Below are 17,775 nucleotides of genomic sequence, written 5' to 3' on the forward strand. Positions count from 1 at the left end.
TGCTGTTCTTATTCCAAACACTGTGTTCTCTGACTTGAAGGGGTCTTCTCCAGTCTAGTGGGTTTGTGTGAGGCAGAGTAGAGCCACTTCAGCACAGTGGAGCACCTTAGTGGACTTCACACCAACATAGTCGTGTCTGGAGAAGAGCTGGCAAGTTGTCCTGACATTGGGTATTTGGAATCCTGTAGGGTGGGTGAGTGCTTTCAGGGCTTTCCTAGGACAGTGGTGAGGATGTCCGAGAGCCTCATAAGAAAACAGGTAAATGACCTATAAGCTGCTCGCTCTGTGACAAGAGGAAAGTGGGTCTTGTTTGTGTGTGATGCATTATATCAGGAAAAAGGATCTTTTTCCCATTCTGACCTGTGACATCAGGGACTTCAGGGAGCACAGGGAGTGCTTCAAACTGTTAAAGTCAGCATGACTTTATTAATTATGGCAATGTGAGCTTGCAAAGGCTCAGAGTTAGACAAAAGCAGGGAAGACTTCTGATAATTACTGGAGTATCGACAGCTGTGTGAGCCCAAAACCAAAGGTAGGTAAATACACAGAAGAATTGAGATGTTGAGTCCAAAATTTAAATCGTCATTCTTCAATCCCTGGTCATTTTCTGCTCACAGTACCTCAGGTCAGTTGTTGTGATTTGTTTGCACTTATTTAGATGTCTGGTGTAGGTGGCTAACATGGATGGGTTGCTTTGCCTCCTTTGTAGTCAGTGGAGCAAAATGGGTGCTTCCAGGATGCACATCATCCTCCTTGCTTGAGATGTGTGTCTTCACTTGGCTGTCAACAAAGAGAAACAGGGCAGAAAGATCCTAGCTGTCAGATGACACATGAGATCTAGACCTGTCTGGCTTTTGCCTGAGCCCAGGGAACATTTGGAAACTAGACACTGCAGTGTGTAAATCTCCCTAGGGGTCTGATCCTGTAAATACATACAGAGCACACTTTGTAAATAGGGACAAGGTTGTTCTCCATTGCAAAATACAGTGGAGGCTGTCATATTCTAGAGTGAGGGTTAGAGAAAGGGGTGGCTGATGAAGGCCCCCACCTGCCTTACCCTCCTTGTTCTTGGGGTTCCATTCCTCCGTCTCCCAGAGGTTTTCTTAAACACCAGACTGAACCAACTGGAAAACATGAAAATTTAAAATTTCTGTAATCCAACTAGATGATCTAACCATGAATCTGTGCAGTTGTATTCTCTGTGTATGTTCTTCATTAATTCCCCTTCTCTTCACAGCTCCCAGAAGTGCTGGGGTAATGTCCTCACCTCCAGCTCAAGCTAACCTGCAAGCTGGTGTGTAGGACATTCCTCTGGCAGATAAGAGTGGGAAATGACCTTTTTGTATAGCTTGGGCTCTTCTTGCTGCCGTAAAACTAGTTATTGTCAATACACTTCTGTGGCTTACACGAGCCACATGCAGTGGCCAGAGCTGCAGCAATGGAAAGACCTTGTGTGTACTTGCAGCTAATGGCAGAGAGGGGTTTGTTCCAGGGCTGGCCAACCTTCCCAGCTGCAAATTGCCTGCCAAAATATTCATGTGCCAACAGCACAGAATGCACAGTGTTTCAGAGAGTTTGGGGTGGCAAGGGCCCCCTTTTGCTGCACAGGTATTGTGTGATACCTCCTCCAGGTTTCTTCGTGGTGACCTTTTTTTTGGTTTGTTTCCCAGGCAGAACAATCTGTAACCAAAGCATCAGAACTGGAAAGTCCATCTAACAGCAGTCTGAAGATACGTATGGAGACCTGCCATGCATGCTCTGTGGAAGAGTCACCGAAAGGTCTCGGTGCTGAAACAGAGATAAAGGAGAAACACTTGAGCCCAGAGCCTCTGCCCTCCCCCAGCCAGGCTGAGGGGACAGATGGCACCTTCAGAGATGCAAGCATGAGTGGGAGCAGCTGCCAGGAGATCTCGAGATTGTCCCTTGGCAAGGAAGTGATCAAAGAAATGTCCAGAGTGAAAAGAGAGGTTTGTTTAACCTTGGGTGAATGTCTCTGCCTATGGAGGGGTGTGGATTGTATTTGACACCCTTAGGTTTTACAGCCTTATGCAGTACCGTTCTGCAGGCTATAAAACGTGTCTGTCAGTTCTGTGTGTGTGCACACATGCCAATTGCTGCATTGGGTGCTGCCCAATTTATTTCCTGCCATACTTCAGCTGTATATGTACTAGGAAAAGGTAAAATGCTACTTTATTGCTGAAATAGAGTGCCTGAGAGGACTGAAGAAATCTGTTTTGCTTTTCAATAGCAAGAAGAAAAAATATCCGAAATGGGAAGACGACAGCTGACCCTTTTTGCTGAGCACAGCCGTAGTTCTGACCTTTCAGATATTTTGGAAGAGGAGGAAGAAGATGAACTGTCTTCAGAAGCTCTGGAAGAGAAGAAATGGGACCAGAGAGAGCCATGTTACCGGGAGAACGGGGAAAAGGTAACTTTTAGCAGAGTCATGCTTGCGGGGAGCGCCAATGCAGCCATCCCATATCATCAGTTCACAGGAGGAGGTACTGGTCTGTGCCCAGCGCTCTCAGCAGTGCTTGGCTAAGTTCCTGCCTGCTCTGCTTTTACTATGAGTGTTGTCTTAAGCTAGTAAAAATACAAGTTATTTGTGAGGGGAAAGGGTGTTTATATGTAATGGATGTACCCAGGGTTTAATTAGTTGGAAAAACACACAATGTAGTATGAACTTTAGAACCCAGAGTTAAAAATCAATCCTATTGATCGAGTTCTTAATATAGACATAAACAGTGAACACATAGGAATCTGTAAAGTCCACCCATCTGTAGATCCTGTACCAACCCACCTTCCCTCCTAAGGCAAAACAGGCATGTAATATTTTGTCCTCAGTCCTGCAAGCACTCCTGAATGCGAGTAACTTAGTGTAGATTATTTTGCGTAGACCTTGGTGCTCTCTGTAGGCATGGATGGCTTGTAGGGGTGGAGCCGTGGCTTTGCAGCTCAAATGTTGCAAGTGAGGAAATACTGATTGAGTTGGAACTGTGAGCGATCATGTTAATTCATGTTATAAGTTCAAACAGCTAAATCTAGTTAGTGTGTTGTAATGCATCTGTGACAGGCAATGTGCTTAAAACTGCATGACTGGAAAGTGGTATGTAATCATACAAATTACAGCAGTTGAGGTGAATGTACATGAGGGAAAGTATTGAGGCTGAATGACGGAGATATTAGAAAGATTTGCCAGAAATGTGATATGCCTGTATATAGCAAGAAAGCATCCTTGTTTGTTTTTTTTCACATGACCAAAGAACACATGTAGTTTGTTGTTGCTGACCTGGATAGCTGCTAGCCTGCAGCATGGATGGGATGGGACTGGTGGGCTTTAGATGATCAATAGCAGACAGTGTAATGATTCTGGAGTAAATTTGCTGCTGCTCCTTTTCTCCTTCTGATGGGGGTTCTGCTTCCCAGGTGGGGAGGTTGGACCTGCACTGCCGTGTGTCAGGAGTCCCAGGAGAGCCTCGTGCCTGGAGATGCTGGGGCTGCCTGGGAAGGCGTTGTTGAAAGGGCTTCCAGTTGTTGGGATTGCACTGGGGGAAAAAATGGAAGAAAAAGAGTTTTCCTGGAAGGAGAAAAGAGGAAACAAGAACAGTCAAGAATGCTGTTTTTTGTCTCTTTTTTTTCCTGGATGTTTTATTGGCCTGAATGTTTTTGGCTTGGGCTTTTTTGTTGGTTTTTTTTTGTGTGGTTTTTTTTCTGCAAAAGGAACACTGAAACCCCATGGACATCTTGTTGAGTTGAGCAAACTGGTGCTGCTTGATCTGAGAAAGTGCTATTTTTTTTCTGTTCTGGCAGGGACAAGTTGAGGGTGTGATCATGACAAGATGCTGAATGGGGAGAGGGCATCAAGAGCAGGAAGCTTTAGGGCACTGAGCTCCCAACGCTACCTTGTAGAGTGAGGGAAGATGGTGACTGAAGTGGGCCAGGTCTCAGCAGGGCTGTTTTCTAGAATTCTATTTAGTAACATATTTCAAGACTCCTCACCCAACTCTTTCAGGATTTGGGGCATGAAAGAATGGAGGGGTGCTGCTTTTAAAATGTTTAACCTCAAATAAGTTGTTTAATTTCTGAATCTTTTTATTGTATTAAAACTCAAATCAAAACCCACATTTTTGTAAACAGCTAAAATAAGAGTGGATTATTTTATGGTTGCATCTATGAATTTTGCATATCCCTAATGGGTGCTAACAAGGTAGGAGCCTAGAGCACATGCCCTGTAAAGAGAATCTGAGGAAGCTGAACTTTTTTGGTCTGTCACAGAGGCTAGTGGGAGATCTTGTAGCTTCCTACAACTGTTTGAAGGTTGGTTAAAAGGATGAGAGAGCCAAAGTTGTCTTGTTCATGGCAGGTGATATAAAAAGAGGTGGCAGTCATGAGCTGCTTTTTGGGAGGTTCGTGTTGGAGATGAGTACAAAACTTCTTTCCCAGGAGGATGGTGCAGCCTTGGGACAGGTCCCCAGAGTGGTGGAGAATCTCCATTCTTTGGTGTTGTAAAGCCCTCGGCTGATTTACTGTTGGCAGCACTCCTGCTGCAATTAGGAGATTGAACTGGAGACCTCTGGAGGCCCCTTCAACAAATTCTAAACATAATTGAGGACCAGCTTTTGCTTGGAAAAAATTATGGAGGTTGGAATAATTAGTAGGCAGCTTACAACTGCCTGTTTTTTTTTCCCCCCACTGTGGTTCAGTTTTTAATTATCTCTGAACAGGCCTGCTCTTGAATGTAGTGTAAAACAAAAGCAGCTACATATGCTTTGTAAACTATTTGCAGATGGTTTTAGAACATGTAATGGTATAAATTGTCAGGGAAGTTGAACAAGAGACCTCCAGAGGTATCTTTCAATCTAAATTACACTATGCATCTGGGATTCCACCTTTTTTATTTTAGTATAAATGTAGTAAGAGACAAAAACATAAATTCTATAGTTGTTCCAAGACAAACTTTAAAATTCAGCAGTGTTTGACCAGAAGTTTTATATAACCTGGCAGGGTCTTGCCCTGCTGCAAGTGAAGTACATGTCTGTGTGACCCTTTTCAGGTAAAGGATTTTCATGTGTATTTGTGGCAACTCTGTTCACCTGGATTTGCAGACAGTAAACTACTGTAGAGCTGGAGCTTGACAGATGATGGGAAGGGCCTCCTGTAGCAGCAACATCTCTAAGGGATGTCTTGCTGCACAGGGTCACTTTGTTCTGTTCGAGTGCGAGGACAGAGAGGTAAAGGAAGACTGTGGGTCCTTGTGTGACCACAGGCTGTGAGACTCATCCCTGTGAATGGAGGAACCCAGTCAGCTCTAACTTGCAGCAAACGTCCACGGAGGAACTGTGCCTTTCCTGCCCCATCTTCCCATCCCAGGGGATGCTGAAGCTGTGGGGAATCAAGTGGGCAGGATGAAAGGTGTTGCAGATAGCTGTGTGTGTAGGGGCAGAGGCTGGGAGGGAGCTCTTCCATGCATTGGCCTTTCTCGCTTTCCGCTGCATTGCTAGTTCATCTAATTGTCTTTTGCCCGAAGACCCATTGCTCTCTTTTGCTTCCTACCCTTGCTTTGCTGCAGACCACCGTCGCTGCTCCATCCTGCTGTGCTGGGAGGGAATCAGCTGTAACTTTGCCTCTCTTTTTAATGTTTATTTCCTCTCTTTTTTCCTTTGCTTGTCCTGGCTGTGGCTTTTCTCGGGGGCTGGGTACAGATGGATCTTTGTGATACTGACAGCGATGAGGAGATTCTGGAGAGGATACTGGAGCTCCCGCTTCAGAAGAACCACAGCAAGAAATTGTTTAGCATCCCTGAAGTGACTGAGGACGAGGATGAAGATGAAGATGAGAAGTGTGTTATGGAGGAAAAGGCAAACCCTCAAGACTCCTTGGAAACACTTACCCACCATTCAGGAAGAACAGAGAAGGTGCTCAGTGTCAAGGAGCCATTTCTAAACGCAGATGGGAGTAACACCTCCACAGATCTGTCTGCTCAGACTCCACAGGAGGAGCATGACATTAAGGAGAGCAGAGGGGATGCTGCCCATGCAAATCCTGCTTTTGTCCAGCTGGTCTGGAGTCAGAAGAAGGCAAACTGGAACTGGGGCTACCAGGAGAACGATCCGAAGTCTGGGACTGGGGCAAGTCCTGCTTGGAGCAAGAAGGGAAATAATTACCGAGAGAAGATCCGGAGTCGGCCTGAGATGGGTAGGAGGAGACAGAATGATTTAACAGAGCACTGCAGTCGTCTGCTGGGCAACTGCAGTCAGATGGGAGGTGGGTTATACAGAGCTCCTAGCCTCAGGGAAGAGCTGAACATTGTGAGCAGTGCTGGTGGTAAGGAGGGGTTTGATATGTACAGTCGTGCCAGACAAGCCACCTTACGAAAAAACCACATGAAAGCAGTGGTTTCAGGGTTTGCAGAACCTGCTGTGACGGCAACACACTGCTCCAGCCCCAGGAGCCTGGAAATAGACATTGAATATGACTCCGAAGATGATCAGGATTCAGTCTGTGCATCCCCCCCTGAGAGCAGGCTGTGGCCAGAAAGGTCCCAGAGCTGTCAGGGGGACTGGAGTGATTGCTCCAGTCAATCTGAGGTTGCCCACACGGATGGCAGGAGGGACCTGACCAGACTGGAGATGATGGAAGAGCAGGGGATGGAGTGGGCTGGGTCTCCGAGCCGGCACCTGCGGTTCTTCTGCCAGGAGAACGAAGCACTGAGGTGTGAGAGCAGTTCTGAGGAGCAGGGCTGGGAGCTGGACTGTAAGTCACCTGGCTGGAGAAGGAGGCTCGAACATCCTTCGAAGGGGATACGTAGCACCTCCTTGCACAAAAGGGTTGGGTGACTTTTCCTATTCTGGCTTTGAAGCAGCTTGCAGTGGCATTAGCTTCCCTCTGCTTCCCTGGCCTGCCTGTATCTTGCTTTGTTCAGTGTTGTCCAGAGAAAGGACCCTCTAGGATTGTCTGGAAGAAAAATCAGAGAGATTCTGTAGTTCTGTGCTGCTCCGTGGCTTTTCTTGTATTACCTGCTTCTGCTTTTCCTGCTAACTGACCAAGTATCACTGATGCAGTATTCCTTTTCTCACTGGGTCTTCCTCCCCATGGCAGGAGGCTGTGAGACCCAGATGAAAATCCCTGGTGAAATAAGCTGATTTGTGAAAGCTCTGTGTAGATGATGACTGTAATGTCATTGCCTCCCCTTGAAATGCCCTTTGCTGTGTCCTCACGCTCACCGAGGGGATTGTCACTGGTGCCTGGCAGGGTGCCTGCCTGTACTTAGTTCTGTTTTCCTACTTCCTTGGTATTTTCAGCTCTAGATTGTCCCTGAAGAGGAATGTTGCATTTGGATGCGCTGCTCTTTGTGGAGTGCGTTTGGGCTGAGCACTGTTCACGTGAGTTGGAAGGCAGAGGCTGCTACTAACTCTCTGGTGGTTCCTGTTGCAGGCGTCCGGTAATAAAGATCCTAGGGGCCAGGAGCTGCCTGGCACAGCCACCTGGCAGGCTCCCAGCAGAAGAGGGAACAAGAGCGTAAGAAGAAGCCAAATGCAGAAACCTTTACTGTCTAGTCCAGGTGAGTGGGCAAGGAGGAGAGAGCTGGGCAGCAGGAGAGAGGGCGGCTATTGGAAATGGCAGGGAAGAGGCCAGTAGGCAGTATTTGAGCCGTGCAGGGCTATGGCGGGAGGATGGTGCTGACGTTATCTCTGGTGTGTCCCCTATCTGCGCGCAGGTCCTGCAAGGAGCACTGCTTCAGAAACCTCTGTTAAAGATGATGGCATTAGAATATTTGTGGCACTCTTTGACTACGATCCTGTTTCTATGTCTCCTAACCCTGATGCAGCAGAAGAGGAGCTCCCATTTAAGGAGGGACAGATCCTGAAAGTAAGAGGACACTGTACTAAACATCTACTCTCTATGGATCCATCTGATGTTCCAGGGACAGCATGAACCTTGGGATTTCATCCTGGGTGTTTCCTTAGCTTCCCTTTCTCCTTTCTCCTTGCAGCTCAGTCGCTGTAGCGTAAACAGTCTGGCCTGTCTTTTCTCCTTGCAGGTATGTGGAGACAAGGATGCTGATGGCTTTTACAGGGGTGAATGTGCAGGAAGGGAGGGGTACATTCCATGCAACATGGTTTCAGAAGTCCAGGTGGAGAATAACGAAATCAAGAAGCAGCTCCTAAAGCAAGGATTCCTGCCTGCTGACACCCCAATGGAGAGCATAGGTACTGTATCTCCTTTATTACATGTGTGCTTGCTATTGTCAGCATGCTTCTTTGCTGACATGTGGAAAGCTCAGTCATGCTGTCAAGCTGTGTGGCCGGTGCAGCCTACCACAACAATCTCCAGGGCTGGTCCCCAGGATCTGAAGGCTTGTTTAGTGGTTATTGCAGTAGCAAGCAGGGAGGTCTTGTTGGATGAGGGAGGCAGGTGTCCTGAGGTTGCAGTTCATACCTGACTCTGCTGCAGCACAGTGCTGCCCAAGGCTGCATTTGCAGCTGCTGGAGGAGCTGCTCCTGTGCTTGAGGATTGTGCCTGCGAACTCAGCATGGATTGTGTGAGGCTGATCCTCGCTGGAGAAGGGTAAACAAAAAAGTTTGAAGAGCAGCTGAAGGATGTGAGCAAGAGTTTTCACTTCTGTGTTCTCTCCTTTGCTTTGTGAGTCCGTATTTGAACCCACAGGGGTGACCCTGCTCTTGGGTGACAGAATCTGTGACTTCAGAATGGAGGAGGATGGGAAGAGACTCATGGGGAAAGGGAAGGAAGGGTGTGAGACAGCAAGGTAGGCAGTCAGGAGTGTACAAGGAGCAGACCTGGTCCTTCGATTCCTCCTTACTCACTCCCTGAAGTACACGGTTCAGTGTTTTGTGCACTGCAGAGACTTTATGGTTTCTTCCCACTTGTGTAGTCAGAGGGAGGAGAGGAACCTTCCCTGGGATGTGCAGTCATCACAGCTCAGGCTGTTAGACTGCCGTTCAGTGGCTGTGAGCTGCCCCAAGACTGCTGTCGACATACTGGTGTCCCAATGCCTGTCCCTTGTCCCTACCATCTCTCATCCTGCACCTCTGTGTGTACTCTGTGCTACCCGTGGCAACGGTGTGACTTGTTCCACTTGCCAAAACAAGAAGAAATTCTTGTTTTGGCTGGCCACTCTTTCCCTACCAGGTCAGCAGAGTACAACAGCACAAGTAAGGGTCTGATGGCAAAGGTAAGCCCTGACATTGATTGTGTCAATTCCTCACAGGCAGTGGAGGAAAAAAACCTAACCAACCAACAAAACAAAACAAAACAAAAAACCCTCAAGAGAAAAAGAAGCAATCCAACTTGTTTCCATTTCCCTGCAGTGAGACCCAGTATCCAGCCCTAGAGGCTAAGGGCTGACAGTGCCCAGCTAAATGTGGGTCTCTGGAAGGTTGATCCTGAAGAGCAAAGGGGTCCATGGAGCCTGTTGCTTTCACTTTGTGGCTGTGTGATCTTTCTGGTAGGTGTTTGTCCTTTGGCCTCTCTCATGTCTAGGGAGAGGAGAGATTTGAGTAAGTCTTTCTCACACTTGAGGCATTCATAATGTTTCTCCTGCATGTACCCTCTGGTGCCCAGAGATGGCTAGATGCCTGTGGTGGCCTTTGTCCCTGTGGGGATACACAAGGCTCTCTGTCCCACTGTGTACTCTTGGAAGAATAAAGGAACTTACTAGCTCTGAGACTTCATGAGTCATAGTGGGTTTGAAAGTTTTCAGGACTGTGGTGGTAGGGAAAAAGGCATACCTTAGGCATGTGTGCAGAGAGTAAACCTTGTTGCCTTAGGCATCTGGGCTGTGTGTACCTCTGTTGTTTTCCTGCTGCCATAAACCAGTCTTGCAGCCTCATAACTAAGAAAATGCCTTGGAGGGGTTGGTCTGGGAGCTCTTCCTGCACACTCCTCCGGAGACTCGTCTAGTACTGGCCCTGTTCAGGGCAGAAGCTTTAGCTAGAGACCTCCCCAGATTTTGTCTCACCGGAGTGAGTTGGGGGTGCACCTCACCTGGCGTTTTTCAGTTGTTAACTGTATAAGGTTTTATTTTGTCCTTATGATGCTGCTTCTGAAAGATAAAGCACAGCAAATTTTGTCTAATGTGTACTGTGGTATGGCTAATGGGCATAAATGCAATATGGATTTCTATGTGTATTTGGGATGTGGGTCATGCCTCATCTGAGTCCGTGTATGAGAAATGAAGATTTGGGCATTGCCCGTAGAAATTGGTGTCTGCTTCCCAGGGGAGGCATGTCATGCTACTCTGTTGCCTGTTCACTCTTCAAAATGCTTTTCACTTTCCATTCACTGTCTGTTTCTCTTGTCTATTTATTTGCTTTTTTGGATTTTTATTAAGGAAATGGCACATTTTCTCCACCTCCACGCCGCCAAACCGTCCCTCCTCCAAAACCCAGACGCTCCAAGAAAGGTCTGTGTCATCCACTGCTTCCTCTTTGATTTTTGCAATAGGATTACAGACTGCATTGAATTTTTACTACTTGCTTACAGGACCCTCAGATGTTTGTCTCTGTACGACTGCTAGGAAGTGGAAAGAGAGCCCATCCCTGTGCTGGTGTTAAGTTTTTAACAACAGTGATGTCTTTTATAGTTTTGGAGCTTGACCTCTGCTTCTTGTTATGTCCCTGAGTCATGGTTACTGGTGTAGACTTTGAGTTGCATGAATGGTTTGCTTCTGTTGTTTGCTGCCGTGGTCTTTGTTCTTTTTATTGTTGTCAGTTATGTCATGTGGTCACTGTTGAAAGATGAACTCTCACTGATGAGACACTTTCTTCCCCCAGCAGGGCTGGATAAACAGGAGACGTACAAGTCTCATCCAGGTGAGAACTGCTCTTTCCAACTATGAGTAGATAGCACATGATCATAATACAGATGCATTTTGCAATCAAGGGCCAATGCAAGACCCTGTAGTGCTGCTTCAGAGCGCTGTAAGAAAATGGTGGTTCTCATGAAAAAGAGTTTTAGTTCTTTTAATTGAGTTGTGGGTGCAGTGGACTTTGACTAAACAGGGAGTGCCTGAAGGTGAAGGGTACGTGTGGTCACATGGAAATCTCTTACTCACCTGATGGTGCTGGATTTTAAGCAAATCCAAGGTCCCTTGAGAGAGCACTCACTCTGTGCAATCATCTGTTGATGTCCAGAGAGGCCAAGCCTGCACACCTCTCGTTGGCCCTTCCAATGTTGACTTGAAGCAGGGTTTAAATCCATAAGATGAAGGACTGGACGATGTGTGCTTTCTGTAACACCAGGCTTTGCTTTTGTAGACTCAGAGTAGGTCTGTAAGTAATGGGGCTGAGCAAGCAGGTGGTTGTAGAAAGTGCAGTGTGTTCCCTGGATGATGAGGCCTGTGCTTCCCTATGTGCTGAGTTCTGTGCACTGTGGCTGGGCTGCTGGTCAGTGCTGTCCTGCGCTCTTGCTGTTCCCGTGGCACCTGAAGGATAAATTTTGTAGGTCAGTAGCAGATCATTGCATGGAGGGAGGAGAAATGTGTATTCGAGACATTACAAAGAGACTGCTGTCCTCTGCGTGTGTGTGTATGTACATATATATACACACACATATGTATGTGTGTGTGTATAAATAGAAAACATAAAATAAAACATGCATGTATATATAGGCAGGAAACCAAGGTGCTGGAATGGGGAGATGTTCCCACTTCTGTGCTTGTGAGGTGATACAGGAGATAGGAAACTGCTTTACCAAATGTCTGTAGGGCCTCGACAATCTTTCTCCCATTCAGTTTCCCCCTAGTATTCTCTTTGCTCGGTCTGCTCCAAGAATGGTGAATGAGTTGCTGTGATACTGGATTTTGTCTTAGAACTTCTGGCTCAGGATATTTTGTTTTAATTTTGACCTGCAGAACAGAAACATCAAGACTTGGAAGCTGAACTGCTGACTCCTCGAAGTATGGTGGCTGTCTTTGACTATAACCCTAAGGAGAGCTCTCCAAATGCAGATGTAGAGGTAACCACCAGCTGCTCACTCATTTATAGATGTCTTTTTCCCCCTCTTTTTTTTCTTCTGTCCCAAGACACTTGGCACTTTGATCAAAACAGATACAATTACAGCTTGGCAATAATGCTGCTAAAAAGGGGTTGGCTGAATTCATTAAATGTAGACTTTGCTGATATTTTCTGTCATCCATTCTCTGATAACAGAGTTCAGTTGTCAGTGAAGAATATGAAGCGATATAGCCCGAATGATTTTCAGTATATGTCTCAGTGGAACTATGTGAGCATCTCATGGCCTTGTAGCATCCTCCAGTGATTAGACAGGACTAAACAGATCTGGGGCTGGAGGAAGCAGCCCTGGCTGTTAGCACTGATCCAGGGCACACTCTGGAAAAAAGGAAGAACCTACTTAAGGGTTTGAATGGACTTCTGATACTTAAGATGAGCATGTCTTGGAGCATGTCCTTTGTTTTAAATACCTGTGTAGGTCTTTGTTCAAACAAGAAGGTTTAGCTCCAGTTTAATGGACCACTCTTGTAAGTTCTTGCTTTTCAAGCAGTACGTACATATAATCCCAACAGTATTTTTGTGGTTAAGTCCATTTAAGGTGCAAAGATTGCAATGCAGAATCCTTTTTGCAAAATACCTTTCTAAACTAGAGCATGCTCTGTTCTCTGTTCCTCCATATCAGTATTAATCTACTGTGAGCAAACATAAACGTGGGGTTTGGAATCAGATTGTATCCAGAAAGGAATGTATAGCCAAGTGGTGGCACAGTTCAGGTAATGCTTGCCTCCCAAACTGGGTGTCTCATGAGCAAGACAGCCTGCTGCTGAGGACAGAGTGTGTTAGGGATGGTGGATTACCTTGGGAGAGATACAATGAGAACATGTATCTGGCCAAAGAACACTTTTGAGCCCTTCTCAACAAGAAGGTGACTGTATTTTATGCAGTGACTTGCTCTTCCTAGAACCTTCCCTGTGGACAGAGCTCAAATTATTGAAACAAGCTGGTGCAGTTCTGTTGCATTGTTGGAGATGCTCCTGTTCACATTCCTAGAAAATTTGGTTACCTGTTCTGCTAGAAGGCTGCAGCTGCTGTTTGTGAACTTGCACCAAGATGTAATAGGATCAGTTGTGCCATTCTGTGTGTCTGTGAGTGAAGTTCCCTACAGAAGTGTCTTTCTGCTAGAACAAAGTCACAGCCAACAGGAGGAACCTGCAGCCTCCAGAGATAAATTGAGTACTAGGGATATAATAAGGTAAATATATTAGAGGTAGGTCCCTTCCAGCTAATGCTTTGGTGAAGTGCTTATAAAGCCAGTGTGTCCTGAATGGGACACGGCCTGTTTGGAGACTCCACCTTTTTTATCTTAGAGCAGCTTTTTTGCTGTAACTGAGCGATTTCTTCCATAAGAGGAGGCTGCTTACACCTTTTTTTTTGGTCTTATGCTCTATGGAGTGTGTGCTGGGGTGTCTGACGGGACAGACGGATGTGATGGTGAAGGATCATGTGTGTTGCATGGTAATGTTCTGTTTCCAGGTCGAGTCCTCCCATTTGTATGCATTCCCACTAGTGACTAATCCTGGAGTATTGCATACAGAACAGGCTCACCCAAGGGAGCGGGATTTAGTACTTACATTTAAAGAAACATATTTCTGGTGCTTGTTCAGCTTGTTCTCAACATACCTTTCCAGAACAGGTGGTGGGTACTATTTTGAAGCCTTATTAAAATTTGGTATAAGAAACAGACTTTGCTCTTGTCTTAATTTAGGAACTGCTTCCTTAGCACTGAATTCTGCAGTTACCCACCTCATTTGCTTTTCTTGATTCCTGGTCCTGCAAGTCTTAACACAGTGGCCTTGCTCCGTCAGGATGAGATTGTGCAAGCAGCCCAGGGTGACCATGTGTTTCTGGTGAGAAATTCCAGACAGTGTTTCTCCTGTAACTGCTGTTCTCTTGCTCTTTGCAGGCTGAACTGACTTTCAGTGCCGGGGACGTTATCACTGTGTTTGGGTCCATGGATGATGATGGATTCTATTATGTAAGTATGGGTGTTGGTTGGGAAGTTCCTGTGGCTACATCTGAAATCGTTGGAGTCCATCTAGTGGCAGGAGAGCAGAAATCGGGGAACAAAATATTCTGCTTTTGAAAAAAATGATAAATAAATAAACCCATATCTGCTTAATGCAGGGCAGATTGTTTCTGGCAGTCCATGCTTCTCCTGTAAACCCAATTATCCAAATGGTTCTGAGTTTATTTCTTGGCATAACTTGACTGCAGGTTTCCCAAAGCCTGGGATGCATTTTTCTGTACATACATCAGCTAAATCAGTATCTGCTATAAGTTAATTTGTCACCAAGCACTCAGACACGTGGTCTTATCCAGGGCAGGAGGCTAAAATGGTAAGATAAGAATGAAAATGTATGATGCCCACCATTGGGCCACACTGCAACGTATCAACTTCAACAAGCACTGGTATCTGTTGTAATTTACTGTATATACCTGCGGACTGTGCCTGTCAGTGAGCAGCATGCTAGACATGACCCTTGGCCCTTGGATCATCCATCTTTTCCGCACAGAAAGTGGTGTGTCTTCAGACATCAAAGTTGAGGTTCCGCTCCAGCTAGAATCTGGAGGGGATCACTGTGAGTTTTGTTTGACTTCTTTTGTAGTGCTGGCCAAACAACTTTGCTGGGGTTGTTTTGTCTCGCCCAACCACCTGCTGTTGAACTGGAGTCACTTTTTAGGCATACACCCAAGTTTGGCTTGCAGCTCTGGACCTCAGTGAGCGTGGAGGCAATGCCTACAGGATATTGTACCTCATTCTTTAAAAAATAAATAAATACCAGAGAAAATCAAAGCCCTTTAGAAAACTTGTGGCACAGTCGTATTCCAGTTGCTTCCAGGATAGCTGTGGAAATTTTTTGAGTTTGTAAAAGTGACCATGTTTCTAGAATACATTTGTCACAGCTTGCTGCTGTCTTTTCTTCCTTTACTCTCTTCTGTATTTTTGCACTCTGAATTGTTCCACAACAAAGCAAGAATGTGAGTCACGAAATTTGCTGAGGATCCTTCCAACATAGTGTGTTTCTGGGCTTCTCTCAGATCGTAGCCTAGCCTTCTCTGCATGGGACTGCTCCTCTGTTTGTTATTTCTCCATCAGCCAGGAAACCTGATGGGAGAACTGAATGTTGATCTTGCAGGGAGAACTGAACCAGCAGAGAGGCCTTGTCCCATCTAACTTCTTGGAAGCTGTAACTTCTGATGGAGGCATGGTCAAGGAACTTCATTCAAAAGATAAAGAAGCTTTTCTGCTGAGTGCTGAGAGCCAGGTAAGATTGTGTGACGCTGCATACTACAGACATCCAAATTGTGATGTGACTGGAGATTGGACATTGCGCAGCATGCAGCATCTGATGGAATCATGGAAATTATTGCATGCAGCTCAGTTCATCCCATGGGAGATGCTTAAAAGTTTAGAAGGGAGCGCTAGAAGCTCTTCTTGAAGACTTACCTGTAGTGCAGAAAGAGGCACAAAGCAACAACATTCACTGGAGCCTCAGTCACATTATGGTCAGGTGATTAAAGAGCATCTCCAGTCCCACCAGCAGATTCTTTGCAGCCACAAAAGGGTCAGTGGTGAAATACTGCTGCAAGCAAAGCAGTTCAGCCAGCTCCCCAGACATATGAAATTCCTCAGATATGCTCACATCCATGGCAAAGAGTTCTGGAGTTACCGACACCCAAACACCAATGTTCTTCTACATACCTGAGTTAAAAATATCTTAGTGCCATCTGAGGTGCTTACAGATCCGAAATGCACTGGCGAGTTTCCCAGCAGATCTGTGGGATGTATCCTACGTCTCTGAAAGCATCCCACAGATGTAGGGAAACCAAAGGTTGAACAAACCCCTTGCATTATGATGCTGATACTCTTGAAATGAATGCTTAAGCAGGAGATCTGGATGATTTTCCAGGTTCAGTCTATCCTCAGTGGGTGACACCAAAAGCATAGCACCTCCCTGACCATGCCAGGACCTCTCATGCTGTGTTGTTCTAGAGAGTGGGAGGCAGGGAGGGACACAGCTTGTTTCCAGCTCACATGTACTCAGCCTTCAGTTCTTCTTGGGAGGTTATTGACACTGTCAAGTGGTGCCAGACTTATAAAAGTGTGTAAGAGCAGGCCCAGATTGGGTTTAAGCTAGTCCTTAAGGAAGTATGTGGCCCTGAATCCTCCTCTGCTGAAGTCACCACTGGTGTGACCCTAGCTTTCCTGCCCTCTGCAGCATTCCTGGTCCTATGTTTCGTGCTCGGCTCTTTTTCTCTGTACCCACCTCCCATTTCTACCTGCAGCCCCATCTCTTGCTTCCAGGCATTTCAGGCTTTGTGGGTACAGGGTCTGCACTACAGCCTTGATGCGTTGAAGAGCAGGTGACAGGCCTGTCTCAGCAATAAGGTTTGTGGATAGCTTGCTGGATCATCTTCTAAACTCAGAAGCTGTCTGGGTCCCTTATGCTTACCTGTTTAGGATACCCAGGATCCCTTTCCTCCCAGCCCGTAAGTGCTGGTCTGTGCTGGGGAATCACAGGCTGTTCCTGCCAGGGTTTGAGAGCAGGGTAACAAGGTCCTGTCTGCTCTGCTGTTGAGCAGGCAGTACAAGCTGCTCCTGCTTGCTGCCCTGCCGCTTGCTGCTGCTCTGCTTTCCTCTCTGCTTTCCACTGGTGCTGGGTTCAGCAGTGGGTGGCTGTTTCCCTGGACACAGCAGTTTGGCCCAGATACTCCTGCATGCTCAAGGCTGTAAGCTGTTTTCCTATGGTTCAGGCCATTTTTCTTTTTCAACAGAAATGCCTTTCAAATGTGATAAACCAAACCCATATAAAATAGATGTGTTTCAGGCTTGCCTGCCCTTCAAACCTTTCCATTTTTCTTCAGTTTGGCTCTGACTTTGGGTCGGCAGAGCAGGAAGCTGGTCAGGAGTGACAGGGTAGTTTTGGTACTCAACTGATCCATGAACTGCTGTTCTTTGTTGTCTGAAGTCTGGGGACTTTGAAAATTCAGTTGATGATGATTAAGCCAATTTTATTTCAGTGGGAAACCACATTAACTATCTAGGCATGATTTGGTGTTGGGTGCTTCTGTGTAGTGACAGACTGCCTCCTGTCCTGCTGCCCCCCTGCTTCACCAGGATACCTGTCCTGGTTTATTCTGGCTTAGCGCTCTTTAACTATGTGTGCAGTCCTGCCTCCTACTTATACTTTGCAATCCAGATCTATCTACCAGCTTCCAAATGAGGAAGGCATGTTTGCCCCCTTTTGCAAGTGGTACATTTACCCTGCTGATAACCAAACTTGTATTAGTTAACTACATTTAAGTATGTTTAGTGATTGCCAAGGAGAGACAGGACCTGAACCCACTGAGTTTTTGGCTCTGTCACAGCGATCACAGCATCCCTACCTATGGGCAGAACACTTGATGGGTAAGGCAGAAGGAATACCTCCTCCTGTAAAACATACATATTCTGAGGGCCATCCCTGAGCTGGAATGAACTCTTGCAGTGATACAGCCATGCCCGGGGCTTTCCAAACTCCACAGACATACTCACTCCATAGAGTTAAGGAACTTGCTTGTAAAAGTGTGTTGTTGCATATACAACACAAAGAGAAGCACCTTTGCTTCTACTGTTTGGAATGGGGGGAATGCAAAACATCACCAAGGCAAAAGATGCATGGCAGCTTCTGGAGAAGAATCTTCTGAAAGCATGGCAAAACAGACTCCCATCAAATTTACCAGTCCCAGCTTGAGATCTAAC

At 46.2% G+C, this 17,775-nt stretch overlaps 1 protein-coding gene across 12 annotated transcripts in view; it reads left to right on the plus strand.

Annotated features, from left to right (window-relative positions):
- Positions 1-17,775, plus strand: part of TSPOAP1 (TSPO associated protein 1) — a 70,094-nt gene that overhangs the window by 46,796 nt on the left and 5,523 nt on the right. For 7 of the 12 annotated variants that reach the window (XM_040612677.1, XM_040612688.1, XM_040612697.1 and 4 more), the window contains 11 exons: positions 1,671-1,967; positions 2,249-2,428; positions 5,703-6,827; positions 7,435-7,561; positions 7,718-7,869; positions 8,042-8,210; positions 10,352-10,423; positions 10,794-10,832; positions 11,873-11,976; positions 13,936-14,007; positions 15,170-15,298. In XM_040612677.1, coding sequence (XP_040468611.1) covers positions 1,671-1,967; positions 2,249-2,428; positions 5,703-6,827; positions 7,435-7,561; positions 7,718-7,869; positions 8,042-8,210; positions 10,352-10,423; positions 10,794-10,832; positions 11,873-11,976; positions 13,936-14,007; positions 15,170-15,298 — 2,466 coding nt within the window. Of the gene's footprint in view, positions 1-1,670; positions 1,968-2,248; positions 2,429-5,702; positions 6,828-7,434; positions 7,562-7,717; positions 7,870-8,041; positions 8,211-10,351; positions 10,424-10,793; positions 10,833-11,872; positions 11,977-13,935; positions 14,008-15,169; positions 15,299-17,775 lie in introns of those variants that run through there. The other 5 variants (XM_040612639.1, XM_040612656.1, XM_040612666.1 and 2 more) reach the window with 5 other exon arrangements.

Source organism: Falco naumanni, chromosome 1 (assembly GCF_017639655.2).
Source record: "Falco naumanni isolate bFalNau1 chromosome 1, bFalNau1.pat, whole genome shotgun sequence".
NCBI classification, from domain to species: domain Eukaryota; kingdom Metazoa; phylum Chordata; class Aves; order Falconiformes; family Falconidae; genus Falco; species Falco naumanni.